Source organism: Muntiacus reevesi, chromosome 18 (assembly GCF_963930625.1).
Source record: "Muntiacus reevesi chromosome 18, mMunRee1.1, whole genome shotgun sequence".
Classification (NCBI taxonomy): domain Eukaryota; kingdom Metazoa; phylum Chordata; class Mammalia; order Artiodactyla; family Cervidae; genus Muntiacus; species Muntiacus reevesi.
Genome location: NC_089266.1, coordinates 37760904 through 37777496, shown reverse-complemented (window position 1 = coordinate 37777496; position 16593 = coordinate 37760904). Strand labels below are relative to the sequence as shown.

At 39.7% G+C, this 16593-nt stretch overlaps 2 protein-coding genes across 2 annotated transcripts; both read right to left on the bottom strand.

Annotated features, from left to right (window-relative positions):
* Nucleotides 1-2292: 2292 nt before the first annotated feature.
* Nucleotides 2293-3255, bottom strand: LOC136150165 (olfactory receptor-like protein DTMT). The gene has a single exon (XM_065910920.1). It carries the CDS (start codon nucleotides 3253-3255, stop codon nucleotides 2293-2295), a length of 963 nt encoding a protein of 320 aa, XP_065766992.1.
* A 9649-nt stretch (nucleotides 3256-12904) lies between these two features.
* On the bottom strand, nucleotides 12905-13849 carry LOC136149826 (olfactory receptor-like protein DTMT). Its single transcript, XM_065910412.1, has one exon. The coding sequence runs from the start codon at nucleotides 13847-13849 to the stop codon at nucleotides 12905-12907; it is 945 nt and encodes a 314-aa protein (XP_065766484.1).
* Nucleotides 13850-16593: the final 2744 nt, after the last annotated feature.

Genomic DNA, 16593 nt, shown 5'->3' with positions numbered 1-16593 from the left:
AAGGGAAAGGCCACCCACTCCAGTATTCTGGCCTGGAGAATCCCATGGACAGTCCATGGGGTTGCAAAGAGTCGGACACGACTGAGCAACCGAACAACAACAAATATTCTGAAAGCAAAATACTCAGCATTGAGAATATCGTAAAGAAATGACCACTCTCCTTTAATTTTGGAAGGAGTTTACTTGAGAAGAAGGAGGCGGTTTGGCAGTTTCTATCCAATTATAAATGTTCATATCCTGTGACTGAGTAAACCCATTTCTGAAAATATGTCCACAGAAACACAGCATAAGTCCACAAAAAGCATATGAACCAGTAAATAAACTCGAAGCATTATTTAAAATAATAAAAAACTGAAAACAACCCAAATGTCCACCAAGAACAGATTATTTAAATAAATTATGGTAAATAGCATCCATTTAACAAAACATTACATAGCTTCTAGAAGACTTACATGTCTTTACGTGAGTGATGAATTCAGAAAATAAGTGATAATGAGAAAATGGCAGCTACAATTCAGTCCTACTTATTTATAATATATAAAGTTAGTCTGTGCATAGAAAATATCTGGAAGAGTATGCCCCAGCTTTTAACTGCCATCATGGAGGGGGTGAAGAACAATGGAGGACCCACATATTCCACTTTATTACTTATTTCTTTGTTGTTTGGCTATTTCTTGGTGAGAATGTTTTATTTTCAAAATCAATAAAAATTTTTAAGAAGAAAAGTAAAAGTTGGCATTATTAGGAGGACTTTTTTAAAGTTGAGATCTTTTAAGACATAAATTCATTTCAAATAACACACCAGAATGCATTCAAATCAAATCAATAGGTATTTGTTCCCTATATCTAGCAGATTCAAGGCACTGAGTCAGGCACCATAGACAGGGCACCTGTCTTCAAGATCAAGACTTTTGTAATATACTTGGTAAGAAAAGAAGTAAACAAAGAAAGCACCAGATAATTTCAGCATTATCCATTCAGCATATTCTAGAGGAAAAAAATCTATCTCAGAGTCATAGATAGACTTTAGTCTTTGTCTCTACTTGTGTTACCTTGGGCAATAGGTGAGTCACCATTTTAATGTCTATAAATTAAACAATTCATAACAGAACCCTGTGGTTCAATCCATATGATTTTAACTCAAAAGACGAATTCTCATCTAAAACATAGATGCTACCTTGGACTTCCCTAATAGTCTGGTGGTTAAGACTTTGCCTTCCAATGCAGGGAGTATGGGTTCAATTCCTCGTCAGGGAGCTAACATCCCACATGATTCGTGGCCAAAAAAAAAAAAAAAAAAAAACCCAAAAAACCCAAAAACATAAAAAAAGAAGCAACTTTGAAACAAATTCAATAAAGATTCTAAAATTTTTTTTAATTAAAAATAAAAAATATAGACACTACCAAAAGAAGTAGGGCTTCCCAGGTGGCGCTAGTGGTAAAGAACCCACCTGCCAATGCAGGAGATGTGAGAGACTCAGGTTTGATCTCTGGGTTGGGAAGATGCCTTGGAGAAGGGCATGGTTGCAAGATCCACTCCAGTATTTTTGCCCCAAGAATCCTTTGGACAGAGAAGCCTGGAGGGCTACAGTCCCTGGTGTCGCAAAGAGTAGGACATGACTGAAGCAACTTAGCACATCACACATCAGGAGTCATTAACTTGCCACTAACTGACAAATGATTGATACAGTTAAAGGAAACAGAAATAATTTTAGAATGTGATCATTAAATGGATGAGTCAATCAACACCTGAAAATAAAATTAAAAACTGAATAGATTAGCAAGGGGAAAAATGATGCTCCTGGAGAATAAAGTTACAAGAGTAATACATAATAAATTAGAAGATATTCTTCATGGAATAGACATGTTTGGCAGAAGCAAAGCGCAGAAGTGTCTGAGAAATCTGAATTTATTTCTTATAGAATTAGGAACTATACTGGACAGAGGAGCCTGGTGGGCTACAGTCCACAGGATTGCAAAGAGTCAGATATAGCTTAACAACTAAACAACAACAATACATTCCTTGAGTGCAATAAACACCAAAATACAGTGGTATTTATTCAAAATAGAATAATAGTCATTGAGTGTCTTCTACATATCATGGTGCATCACAACCAAGATTCAGTGATAAACCCAAGAGGCACAATGTAACCTGGCTCTAATGACATTTGGGGGAAACTCTTCTTGGGAGTGCTATGCAGGCTGCACTAGCAGCACCAAGCTTGGGTGCTACCTAGGCTGTTTAGAATACTACTCACTGTCAGTACTACACCTACTGTTTGAAAACATCCTTTAATCTTTAAAGTCACTGGTTGAAAAAAAGCTAATTGTCCATTTTGAAAAGATTCTTCTCAGGGCTCCATTTATGTCGCTGTTCCTCAGGCTGTAGATGAAGGGGTTCAGCATGGGGGTCACCACAGTGTACATTACAGCCATGACAGTCTCCTTAATAGTAGAGTTGTTAGCTGAAGGGCAAAGGTAGAGGCCAATGATTGTCCCATAGAAGAGAGACACCACAGAGAGGTGGGAGCCACAGGTGGAGAAAGCTTTGCGGATACCCCTGGCAGAGCGGACCTTGAGGATGGAGGACACGATTCGTGCATAGGATGAAAATATCAACAGGAATGGAACAATAATGACAAGCCCTCCCAAGATAAAAATCATTGTTTCATTTATCTGAATGTCAGAGCAGGCCAACTTTAGCAGAGCTGACATATCACAGAAGAAGTGGGAGATCACGTTATCAGCACAGAAAGACAGCCGAGCCATGAGCAGGGTGTGCAATAAAGAAATGAAGATGGTCAGCACCCAGGACAGCACCAGCAGGCCGAGACAGAGCCTGGGGCTCATGACGGTGGTGTAGTGCAGGGGGAAGCAGATGGCCACGTAGCGGTCATAGGCCATGGCCACGAGGAGGAAGCTCTCTAGGTCTGCAAAAAGCAGGAAGAAGTACATTTGTGTCAGGCAGCCAGCATAAGAGATGGATGAGATGTGGCTCTGCATGTCCTGTAACAATTTGGGCATTGTGACAGAGGAGAAGCAGAGGTCAGAGAAAGACAGGTTACTGAGAAGCAAATACATGGGTGTGTGGAGATGCGGGTCCAGTCGAATCAGGAACATTATGAGGAGGTTCCCCAGGACGGTGGTAACATACATGGCCAGGAACAGAGCATAGAACAAGTCTTGCTGATCAGGTCCAATGGGCAGGCCCAGGAGGAGGAATTCTGAGACGACTGTTTGGTTTCCCATTTTCATGCTCCTTTTGTTTTACCTTTTGAAAATTAAGAATAATCTGTATGAAAGTATTAGCCTAAATATATATATATATATATATATATATATATATGTTGTAGAACTTTCAAAAATATTTTCATTAAATGCCCATAACTCATAGCAGTTGTTTAATACTTTATTTGAAATCTCCCCAAGTATGTAAATAAATATTTATGTAAAGGAAACCACAAACACATAAGAAATTATGGGTCAAATTTGATCAAATTCCAAAATTCTCTATGAATGTTCCATAACAGAATGGTGGATGGAGTCAGATCAACATGATCTGAAAGTAGACGGGAAGTAGGCTAAGTCTGTATGCCTCTTGCTTAGGGATACAAACAGTATAATATCAACCAGAAAGCTAGTCACCATCCTTTCCACTCAGGAATGATGCTGATGGTAAGATGATGGTGCTTGTGGTGGTGATGACGACGATGATAATGATGATGAGATGATGACTGATGACAGTGGTAATAAGAGCATGAAAACATTTGTCAGCGCTTGCTCTTGCTAAACACTGGGATAAAAGCATGATATGCATGACTCATTTACTCTTCACAGCAACCCTTTGAGATAGGTACTGTGTGTGTCAGTCGCTCAGTCATGTCCAATTCTTTGCGACTTCATGGACTGCAGCCCACCAGTCTCCTCTGTCCATGTAATTCTCCAGGCAAGAATACTGGAGTGGGTTGCCATTCCCTTCTCCAGGGGATCTTCCTGACCCAGGGTTCAAACCTGGATCTCCTGCATTGAAAGCAGATTCTTTACTTGTCTGAGCTCCCAGGGAAGCCCATGAGATAGGTACTACTACCTTCATTTTTTAGATAGAAAATAAATAACTTGCCCAAGGTCACATACCTATTAAGTAACAGATCTGGGACTTAAATCCAACAGTCTAACTTCAGAGCTTAACTTTTAGCCAGGAGGGTTTTCAGAACTGGTTACACATTGCAGATGAGTATATATTACTGAGAAAAAGTCTTACGGAAGAGAGCACAGGAGGAATGAGTTCTGCGAGTAAATTATTCTGCAAGAGGGAGTGAGACATGTGTGGGCTTTTGTTGTAGTTGTATTTTAGCAGTGCTGGGAAGCTTGTGGGATCTTAGTTCCCTGACCAGGAATCAAACCCTGACCCTAGGCAGTGAAAGCATAGAGTCCTAACCCCTGGACAGCCAGGGAATTTGGGAAATGTTCTTTATTCATATATCTGAACATTAAAGAGAGATACTTGTGGTCAACTTCAGAGTACTCATAAATACAACCACCTTTTCCTTTGGGTCAGAGAACAGAGCAGGATGGCAAACAAAAGACTTGCCTTGGTGGACACGAAAAAAAGCATCAGAAATCAGGAAAAATGAGAGGCAAATCAACAAATTCAAAGAGTGGGTAATTAAATAATCCTTGAACTCTCTCAGTCTGTGAATATCTCAAAACAAATTGTGCTTGGAATAATTTTGAGGCATTAATCTTTGAAAGATTCATTTCCTTGCATCTCACATTCACTTCCCCCCATTCAGGAAGGTCATCGGGTCTGTATTCATTACCTCAGGATAGAGACGTGGGAGGAAAGTAGAAACAGTCCACATGTTTTCTGGGCTTTTATTTCCAAAAGCCTGAGCCCCAGAATGAGGGCAGAATTTTCTGGTATAAGAAAAAAATGACTTGGCCAGAATTAGGAGGTAAAGTGAAGTTTTGCCCCAGCAAGTCAGAAAGAGATTGCCTTGAGCTTAGGGCAGAGGAAGAGTGGGAGGATATTCAGTGGACCCAAAGAACAGGGCACATCTGGTAGCCCAGAAAGTGAAAATTTCCTCTCAACTTATGAACTGAATTTATCCCGAGTTAAAGATATTAATATCAGGGCAGTTTGATGGAGGGTGAGGAAGACTGGCTTCATGGAAAGGGGCTACCAAGATGGTCTCCTCCTGTTTGACTCACCCACAAGCAAAATATTCCGGAGCCTAGAGGAGTCAGATTCCATCATTTACTGACCCAGGTGGTTCAGTGGTAAAGAATCCTCCTGCCAGGCAAGAGATGAAGGTTTAATCCCTGGGTCAGGAAGGTCCCCTGGAGAAGGAAATAGCAACCCACTCCAGTATTCTTGCCTGGTAAATCCCGTGAACAGAGAAGCCTACAGTTCGTGGGATCACAAAAGAGTCAGACTTAGAGACTAAACAGCAAAAAACATCAGCAGTCGATCTTGGCAAAATGCTGAACTTTTCCAACCTTATGCTCCACCGTCAGTGAGTCTTATACACCCTAAAGAATTGTGGGTTTAGAGTAATAGTTGTATGCGAAGTATAGCATACTCTGCAAATATATAGCTTATTAGTTCCTGATAACAGCTTTGGTGATTCTCAACTACATTTGGAGATGGGAATCACTATTGAGGGTGGAAAACAGTGAGAATGATGACTTCTAAATCATCCAGCAGGAGCTGCACTATAGAATTAGGGTGTCCTGTTACCTGTTAAAGGGGATTTTAGAATACCTTCCCTGCACTCCCGGCTTACCCAACTTGTCTGAATGTGGCTCCAGAGCCTGCTTCCTGTCTGCTACTTCCACGTCGTACATTTCCAGCCAGAGGCTCTGCCATTGTCTTCTGATTCCCCTCTGCTATGATGCCCTGACCCCTGGGATCCCTGGGTCCCAAAGAAACTCATTAACAGCAAACCTAGTACTTGATCCCGCTTACTGAACCATAGTTCTGAGCCACATTGCTGAGTAAGTCATGTCCAGGGACAGAATTCTGGGTTCACCCCAAGTCTGAGCTTCTCAAGGAAGCATTCCTTGATCATCACAGCCCACAATAATATCTTCCGTCTCTATCTTCTGCGGTGTCTGGGCTCCTACAACAGGTATCTGAGTCAAGTACTATAGCACTTCATCACCACTATTTTATGTCATCCAGTGATTGCTTCCAAATATACCAATCTTCTCTCCTCCAGTGGACTTTAAGCTCTATGATGGCAAGTCATGTGTAGATAGATTCACTCAGGAAATAATCTATTAAATCATTAATGCATTCCTTCAAAAAGTATTTACTGGGTAACTGCCATCCACCAAACACTGAGCCATGTGATATAGGGAAAACAGTGGCCAAGGAAGACATGGTCCCTGCCCTCTGGAACCTTATTGTCTAGCTGGCAGATGTCACAACAAAACAAGCCACTATTGAGTGTTACAGATGTTATCGTGCGGGGATACAGGATGGGATAACGGTATATAGCAAGGCACCTAACCTTAACCAGTGGGTCAGAGAAGACTTTTTTTTTTTTTTTCGTGAAGTTTAAGTGGTAGCTGAGGAGTCTTCCAGGAGAAGGAGATGAAAGTATCCAGGGAGAGAAAATGGTAAATGGGAAAACCCAGGGGTGAGAGAATCTGGAGCTTCTGACAAAGTGAAGGAGTTTCATTGTGACTGAAGCACAGTGCGTGGGTTTGAAGGAGGGCAGAGGATGGGGGTCACTGGGAGAGGGTAAATGTGAGTGATGTAATTTGGAAATTCCTCAAAAAGTCTTATATAGAATTACTGAATGACCCAGACATTCCACTCCTGGGTATATACCTGAAAAAAATTGAAATGCAAGTGTATGTATATGAATGGTCATACTGGCACTATTAATAGCCCCCAAGTGGAAACAAGCATGCACTGATAGCTAGGTAAATAAATGTGATGTATCCATATAATGGGATATTATTCAGCAATAAAAAATACATGAAGTACTGATAAACTGTACAAGATGGATGAACCTTGTAAACATTATGCCAGTCACAAAAGTCACATATGGTATAATTCTATTCATATGAAATATCAGAATAAGAAAATCCATAGAGAAATAAAGGAGATTGGCAATTGCTAAGGGAAAATGGGTGGTGATTGTTAGTGGGCATGGGATTTCTTCGGGGGTAATAAAAATGTTCTAAAATTGTGGTGATGGTTGCACAACTCTGAATATACAAAAATATTTAATTTTGTACTTTAAATGAGTGGATGCTATGGTATATAAGTGGGTTTGCTCAGTGGCTCAGCGCTAAAGTGTCTGCCTGCAGTGCAGGAGACATGGATTTGATCCCTGGGTTGGGAAGATGCTCTGGAGAAAGAAATGGAAACCCATTGCAGTATTCTTGCCTGGAAAATTCCATGGACAAAGGAACCTGGTGGACTATAGTCCATGGGGTCACAAAAGAGTTAGACATGACTCTGGGACCAAAACAAAAAATGGTATATAATTAATACAATTAATTACGTTAACAAATCTCAAAGAACAAGCCTTTATCATTGGGGGAATTTGTATACAGATTGTATATTAAATATATATGTGTTAATGTTAAATTTCTTAGATGTGATAATAGTATTACAGTCATATATGAGACTGTTCTTGTTTCTAGGAGCTCCTGAATGCTGAATTCTGTGGTTAAATATCCTGATGTTTGAAAATTACTTCAAGCACTATAATATATGAAAAATGAAAAAGGAGAAAAGAAAGAAATAGAGAATAATCAATACAGGGAGGAAAGGAGGAGAGATTGGCATGTGATATAAATACAAACAAACGACATTGTGTTTCATTTTTTAAATCCATGAGCTCAACAATATAACTTGCTTTTGTAGTGATAATATTTAAAGAATCATAATATTGCAAATTGTTTTTTTCTTAATTTGTAGAAAATAAAACTCACCATTTTTGCTTACATTGTATGCATTTCAATTCTGTTGCTACAAAAAAAAAAAAAATTGATCTTACTAAAGTAGAGGGGGGGAAAAAGAACAACAATAATGTTCCGAGATGTAATAGTAAAAGGCTCTCTTGAAATGAAGAAAGAGGCAGACTCACAAATCAAAAGGGACTTGTTGTGTTATGAAAAAAAATTGTAGCAGAAGTCATCTAATACAAAAACAATCTGATGAAATTTAAGCTTAGATAAATAATCCCATGAGCTTCAGTGGGGGAGAAGATGGTCATATGAGGGGTGGAGGAATTAATTAAAATAAACAGCTCAAAAATTTTAAAGCCATAATGTTAAAATCATATTATGGGAAGAATTCTGTTTAACTTTACTGACAATAAAATAAGAAAAGTATGTTATGATAATAAATGCAAACAACATGGTTTATCTTTTAACAGCAAAGTTGAATTTAAGGCAAATGACATTAAACAGACCAAAATTTATTGCTATAATAAAGAAGATAAAAAGTTCCATTTGGAATCAGTTCAGGTTAGAAGAGATGCTGTAGATAGGAGAAAACATTATGGGAAAATGAGGTAAGAGATAAAATGATGTGAATATGTGAGTAAAGACAGATAAGTAAAAGGTACATAGATCAACAGAAGAGAATAGAGTCCAGAAATAGACTCTATTCTATTGAATATAGAATTGACCATACCAAGTCAATTGACTTCATACACAGGTGACCCGGTAATTCAGTGGGGAAAGGGACAGTGTCCCTCAACAATTCAAAAACTGGGTACAATGGAAATGTCCATCAAAAGGTGAATGAATGAACAAACTGTGCCATATTTACATAATGGAATACTATTCCATAATAAAAAGAAACTACTGATGCATAGAATTATATAACTAAATCTACAAAACATTGTGTAGTGCTAAATATACCAGATAGAAAAGAGTACATAAAAATGATTCCATTTCTATGAACTTCAAAATCAGGCAAGCCTAATCTATAACTATAGAGATAAAATAAATAGAAATCAGATTGGTGGTCGGGGATGGGAGTTTGATTTTAAAGGGGCACAGCAAATTTTGAAGTGGTGGAATTATTAAAGATTTGGATTGGGATACAGGCTATATGAATGCTTATAATTATCAAAGTTCATTGAACTGTACATTTTACATGGGTACATTGTCTTGTATGTAAGCTATACATCAAGAGAACTGAAATATACATGTGTGTGTGCTCTTATTCCTGTATCCTTGTTCTTATCATAGAAGGTCAATCATTTATAAATTTATCAATTATCAGTTCAGTTCAGTTCAGTTCAGTTCAGTTCAGTGGCTCAGTCGTGTCTGACTCTTTGCAACCCCATGGACAGCAGCACACCAGGCTTCCCTGTCCATCACCAACTCCCAGAGTTTACTCAAACTCATGTCCATTGAGTCAGTGATGCCATCCAACCATCTCATCCTCTGTCATCCCCTTCTCCTGCCTTCAATCTTTCCCAGCATCAGGGTCTTCAGGGTTTTTTGCATCAGGTGGCCAAATATTGAAGTTTAAGCTTCATCATCAGTCCTTCCAATGAATATTCAGGTCTGATTTCCTTTAGGATTGAATGGTTCGATCACCTTGCAGTCCAAGGGACTCTCAAGAGTCTTCTCCAATACCACAGTTCAAAAGCATCAATTCTTCGGTGGTCAGCTTTCTTTACAGTCCAGCTCTCACATCCATACATGACTACCAGAAAAAACATAGCTTTGACTAGATGGACCTTTGTTGGCAAAGTAGTGTCTCTGCTTTTTAATATGCTGTCTAGGTTGATTATAGCTTTTCTTCCAAGGAGCAAGCATCTTTTAATTTCATGGCTGCAGTCACCATCTGCAGTGATTTTGGAGCCCAAGAAAATAAAGTTTGTCATTATTTCCACTGTTTCCCCATCCATGTGCCATGAAATGATGGACCAGATGCCATGATCTTACTTTTCTGAATGTTGAGTTTTAAGTCACCTTTTTCACTCTCCTCTTTCACTTTCATCAAGAGGCTGTTTACTTCTTCTTCACTTTCTGCCATAAGGGTGGTGTCATCTGCATATCTGAGGTTACTGATATTTCTCCCAGCAATCTTGATTCCAGCTTGTGCTTCATCCAGTCCAGCATTTCTCATGATGTACTCTGCATAGAAGTTAAATAAGTATGGTGACAATATACAGCCTTGACGTACTCCTTTCCCGATTTGGAACCAGTCTGTTGTTCCATATTCGGTTCTAACTGTTGCTTCTTGACCTGCATACAGGTTTCTCAAGAGGCAGGTCAGGTGGTCTGGTATTCCCATCTCTTTCAGAATTTTTCACAGTTTATTGTGATCCACACAGTCAAAGGCTTGAGCATAGTAAATACAGCAGAAGTAGATGTTTTTCTGGAACTCTCTTGCTTTTTCTATGATCCAGCAGATGTTGGCAATTTGATCTCTGGTTCCTCTGCCTTTTCTAAAACCAGCTTGAACATCTGGAAGTTCATGGTTCACATACTATTGAAACCTGGCTTGGAGAATTTTGAGCATTACTTTGCTAGCGTGTGAGATGAGGGCAATTACGCGGTAGTTTAAGCATTCTTCGGCATTGCCTTTCTTTGGGATTGGAATGAAAACTGACCTTTTCCAGTCCTGTGAGCACTGCTGAGTTTTTAAAATTTTCTTAAATTGTCAATTATGTGGTCATTCAATTACCACTTCATGTTTTTTCCATTTGCTTTTCCTGGGTTAACATTGACTTGAGCATCTTTTCATATTGTTTATTGTTTATGAATTTTCTCTTAATGTTCTTTATACATTTTTTCTGTTCAGCTGTCATTTTACTCTAGTGTTATTTGTAGGAGCTCTCTGGATATTTTGAATTTTAACCTTGTGTCTGTTAGATATGTTATAGTCTGTCATTTCTCATTATTTTTTCTTACTATTTTCATGTTTATGCAGTCAAATATGTCAAACTTTTCTACATCAAAATAAGTTTGTTGGTTTCCAAAAAATAATTCCATTGAGAATTTGATTTGATTGCATTGAATGTATCTGAGGAAAACCAATATTAAAATTTGAGATTTCAAAGCTTGTCAAAATGAACTTGTCAAATGGATTGATTTTACTATATAAAATTGACTCTTCAAATGTAAATCCAAACTACAATAAGGGATCATCTCACTGCAGTTAGAACAGCCATCAAAAAGTCTATAACTCTGTGGGAGAAGGTGAGGGTGGGATGTTTCAAAAGAACAGCATGTATATTATCTATGGTGAAACAGATCACTAGCCCAGGTGAGATGCATGAGACAAGTGCTCGGGCCTGGTGCACTGGGAGGACCCAGAGGAGTCGGGTGGAGAGGGAGGTGGGAGGGGGGATCGGGATGGGGAAAACGTGTAACTCTATGGCTGATTCATGTCAATGTATGACAAAACCCACTGAAATGTTGTGAAGTAATTAGCCTCCAACTAACAAAATAAAATAAAATAAAATAAAAACTAAAAGTGAACTTAACATTCAACCCAGTAAAAAAAAAAAAGTCTATAAATAATAAATGCTGGAGAGGGTGTGGAGACACAGGAACCCCTCCTACACTGTTGGTGGGAATGTAAATTGGTGCAGTACTATGGAAAACAGTATGGAGTTTCCTTAAAAAACGAAAAACAGAGTTACCATATAACCCTGCAGTCTCACTCCTAGACATATACCTGGAAAAAATGAAAACTATAATTTTAAAAGATACATACTTCACAATGCTCACAGCAGCACCATTTACAATAGCCAAGACATGGAAGCAACCTAAACGTCCAGCAGCAGATGGATAGATAAGATGTGATACACACACATGCACACACACACACAAACACAATAGAATATTACTTGGCCATGAAAAGGAATGAAATACATGGATGAACCTAGAGATTATCCTTCTAAGTGAAATAAGTCAGACAGAGAAAGACAAATATCATATGATATCACTTACATGTAGAATCTTAAAAAATGATAAAAATGAAATTATTTACAAAATAGAAACAGACTCATAGACACAGAAAACAAACTGAAGGTTACCAAAGGGATCAGAAGGAGAGGGATGCCGTAGGAATTTGGAATGAACAGATATGATGACCTAGATGGGTTGGAACCAGGTGGTTGATGATACTGACTCTTGGTTACCTCATCACCAACAAATCAGAAAACTGTCCATGAGAGATCATGGACCCCATAACTCTGTCCCCAGTAAGTAATCCATTCTTCTTTTCCTGATATAATCTCTGAGCAAGACCTGGCAAGTGGGAGTTGGTTCTTTGGGACATGACTTCACATTCTCCCCAGAATTGCCAACTTCCTCAATAAAGGAAGCTTTCCTTTTACCCAACACTTGTCCCTCAGCATTGGATTCTTGAGCAATGAGGAGCTGAACTTGAGTTTGGTAACAAGGTCAGGAAAACATAAGGTAGACACAAAAATAAATCAGAGGGAGAAAAAAGCTAAGATACAAAATGATGTAAAAAATGTGCATGGAAAAGTGAATAGAACATATTTAGGGGAGGCTGGGAGGTTGTGAAGTGTGGATCTTATTTAGCACTGATCTAAGAGTATAATTATTTTAAAATAATACCAGATTCAAAGCAAAGTTCTAACTTAAAAAAAAAAATCTCCTCGTTAAATTAGTGTAAATATGCAAGGCGTGAAGATCATTTAAAAAACTGACCTTAAAATGTGCTTTCAGAGGGTCCTGCAGGGAAGAAAAAGAGGAAGACCTTGCTACAAGATCATCAAGACCTCCTTCGCTAGTTCAACTATGAAACTACACTTTACCTATTGAGTGATTATGTTCTATGTCATTTTAATAAAAGTTTACATGGTGACCAAAAAATCTGAAATAATATTTCAATATTAATAAATCTACTACATAAAATTGTGTAGAAACACCAATCTTACCATCAAAGAGAGAAGTGAATTTTCTTTCTACAAAAGACTCTTCTCAGAGCTCCCTTCATGTCTCTGTTCCTCAGGCTGTAGATGAAGGGGTTCAGCATGGGGGTCACCACAGTGTACATCATAGACATGACAGTCTCCTTAACAGTAGAATGATTAGCTGATGGGCATAAGTAGAGACCAATAATTGTCCCATAAAACAGGGACACCACAGTGAGGTGGGAGCCACAGGTGGAGAAGGCCTTGCAGATACCCCTCGCAGAAGGGACCTTGAGGATGGAGGACACGATTCGTGCATAAGACATGATGATGAGTAGGAATGGGATGACGATAATGAGCCCTCCGACAAAAAATATCACCAGCTCATTAACTCGAGTGTCAGAGCAGGACAGCTTCAGCAGAGCAGACAAATCACAGAAAAAGTGGGGGATCACATTGTCTTCACAAAAGTGCAGCCTGGCCATGAGCAGGGTGTGTAACATGGCATGGAATGTGGTCAGTATCCAGGGCAGCACCACCAGGAAGAGACAGAGCCTGGGGCTCATGATGGTGGTGTAGTGCAGGGGGAAGCAGATGGCCACGTAGCGGTCATAGGCCATGGCCACAAGCAGGAAGTCCTCCAGGTCTCCAAAGAACAGGAAGAAGTACATTTGTGTCAGGCAACCAGCATAGGGGATGGACAGGTCTTGGCTCTGCATGTCCTGTAGCAATTTGGGCATTGTGACAGAGGAGAAGCAGAGGTCAGAGAAAGACAAGTTACTGAGAAACAAATACATGGGAGTGTGGAGGTGGGGGTCCAGGCAAATGAGGACAATGATGAGAAGGTTCCCCAGGACGGTGGTAACGTACATAGCCAGGAACAGGGCGTAGAACAGGTTCTGATACTCTGACTTGATGGGCAGTCCCAGCAGGAGGAACTCTGAGACAGGAGTTTGATTCCTTCCTGTCATGCTCTGTCTCTAGTATCTTTAGGAAGAAATAATAGTGTCCATGAAAACCTGAATTTCAGAATGAACTTATTTCTATGATAAACTGGCTCTTAGATGCTTTGCAAAACTATTTTATATATTTCTCATCACAATAATTACAATCTTTACAGGACTCCAATTCTCTGTAATCAGAATCTCTATTGTTGGAAATGACTTATTTTCTTCATTTCTCTTTAACATGAAACAATATTCCAACTTTACTAAAACATTCTTATCCCTTAGCTTCTGAGACACGTAATCCAATGGTTTTTCCCTTACTTGCCTGGTCAGACATCCTCAATACTCTACTGGCTTCTGTTTTGTCTCTATCTTCAACTTGATTGATGTTCCAAAGTTTTTTTCCTAAGCACTGTTCTTTTAGAATTTTATATGCCATAAGAAAAGGGCTTCCCAGGTGGTGCTAGTGGTAAAGAACCTGCCTGCCAATGCAGTCAGTGGAGCCTCGAGGGTTACAGTCCATGGGCTTTCAGAGCTGGACACGACTGAAGCGACTTAGCACACACGCACCAAGAAAAACTCATCTGCTTCAATGGCTTGATTTCCATTTAAACTTCAGTTATAGATGTCTCTCTAACACAGAAGTACAGTAAAGACTTTTGAACTCTGGGGGAGAACGTGAGGGTGGGATGTTTTGAAAGAACAGCATGTATATTATCTATGGTGAAACGGACCACCAGCCCAGGTGGGATACATGAGTCAGGTGCTCGGGCCTGGTGCACTGGGAGGACCCTGAGGAGTCGGGTGGGGAGGGAGGTGGGAGGGGGAATCGGGATGGGGAATACGTGTAACTATATGGCTGATTCATGTCAATGTATGACAAAACCCACTGAAATGTTGTAAAGTGATTGGCCTCCAACTAATAAAATAATATTTAAAAAGAAAAAAAAAAAAAAGATGTCTCTCTAAATCATAAAGGAAGATACTCAATTGCTTGAGTAATATCTCTACTTGGATGTATCACACACATCTTCAGTTAAAAAGATTTCAAAAGAAACATACGATCTCCCTTTGTGCCTCTCCCAATTCCCTCCTCCTCTAAACTTCCATATCCCAGAAAAAGACTTCCAGGTCCAGATTAAAACATGAGAATCTTCTTTCATTTCCTCCTTTCTGTTGTCAATACCCAACATCTGTCAACAAGATCTAGAAATTCTTTCTCCTTCACCCACTCCTTATCCACACTGTCACCATCTTAGATCAGCCTGACATCACATCTTGTTTGTTTTATTGGAAAAATCTGTCTATAAAAAAAGATGTTATTGGAATATAGTTGATTTACAATATTGTATTGGTTTCAGGTGCACATCAAAGTGAATCAGACATGTGTGTGTGTACATGCTCAATCAGGTCAAACTCTGCAACTCCATGGACTGTAGCCAAGGAGACTCCTTTGTCCATGAACTTTCCTAAGCAAGAATACTGGAGTGGGTCACCATTTCCTACTCCTGGGGATCTTCCCAACCCAGGGATCAAACCTATGTCGCCTCTTGCGTCTCCTGCATTGGCAGGTGGAATAAGTATTATATATATATGTGCTACTGCTAAGTCACTTCGGTTGTTTCTGACTCTGTGCGACCCTGTAGACGGCAGCCCACCAGGCTCCCCCATCCCTGGGATTCTCCAGGCAAGAACACTGGAGTGGGTTGCCATTTCCTTCTTCAATACGTGAAAGTGAAGTCACTCAGTCGTGTCCAACTCTTAGTTACCCCATAGACTGCAGCCTACCAGGCTCCTTCATCCAAGGGATTTCCCAGGCAAGAGTACTGGAGTGGGATGCCATTGCCTTCTCCGATATATGTGTGTATATATATATATATATCTCCATACATACATACATATATATATATATCTCCACTCTTTTTTAGATTCTTTTCCCATATAGGCCATTACAGAGTATTGAGTATATTTTCCTTTGCTATACATTAGGTTCTAATTAGTTATCTATTTTACATATCAGTTCAGTTCAGTTCAGTCGTTCAGTCATGTCTGACTCTTTGCGACCCCATGAATTGCAGCATGCCAGGCCTCCCTGTCCATCACAAACTCCCGGAGTTTACTCAAACTCTTGCCCATCGAGTCGGTGATGCCATCCAGCCATCTCATCCTCTGTCGTCCCCTTCTCCTCATGCCCCCAATCCCTCCCAGCATCAGGGTCTTTTCCAGTGAGTCAACTCTTCGCATGAGGTGGCCAAAGTATTCAAGCTGCAGCTTCAGCATCAGTCCTTCCAATGAACACCCAGGACTTATCTCCTTCAGGATGGACTGGTTGGATCTCCTTGCAGTCCAAGGGACTCTCAAGAGTCTTCTCCAACATCATAGTTCAAAAGCATCAATTTTTCAGCACTCAGCTTTCTTCAAAGTCCAACTCTCACATCCATACATGCATGACCACTGGGAAAACCATAGCCTTGACCAGATGAACCTTTGTTGGCAAAGTAATATCTCTGCTTTTTAATATGCTATCTAGGTTGGTCATAACTTTCCTTCCAAGGAGTAAGCATCTTTTAATTTCATGGCTGCAATCACCATCTGCAGTAATTTTGGAGCCCCCCAAAATAAAGTCTGACACTGTTTCCACTGTTTCCCCATCTATTTCCCATGAGGTGATGGGACCAGATATATAGTAGGGTGTATATGTCAATCTCAATCTTTGGAACAAGCTCTTAGTGTATCTCCCTGCTTCCATACTTGAAGCCCTCTACATC

Coding starts and splice junctions, on each gene's coding strand:
- LOC136149826 (XM_065910412.1), bottom strand. CDS start 13,849: ATGACAGGAAGGAATCAAACTCCTGTCTCAGAGTTCCTCCTGCTGGGA.
- LOC136150165 (XM_065910920.1), bottom strand. CDS start 3,255: ATGAAAATGGGAAACCAAACAGTCGTCTCAGAATTCCTCCTCCTGGGC.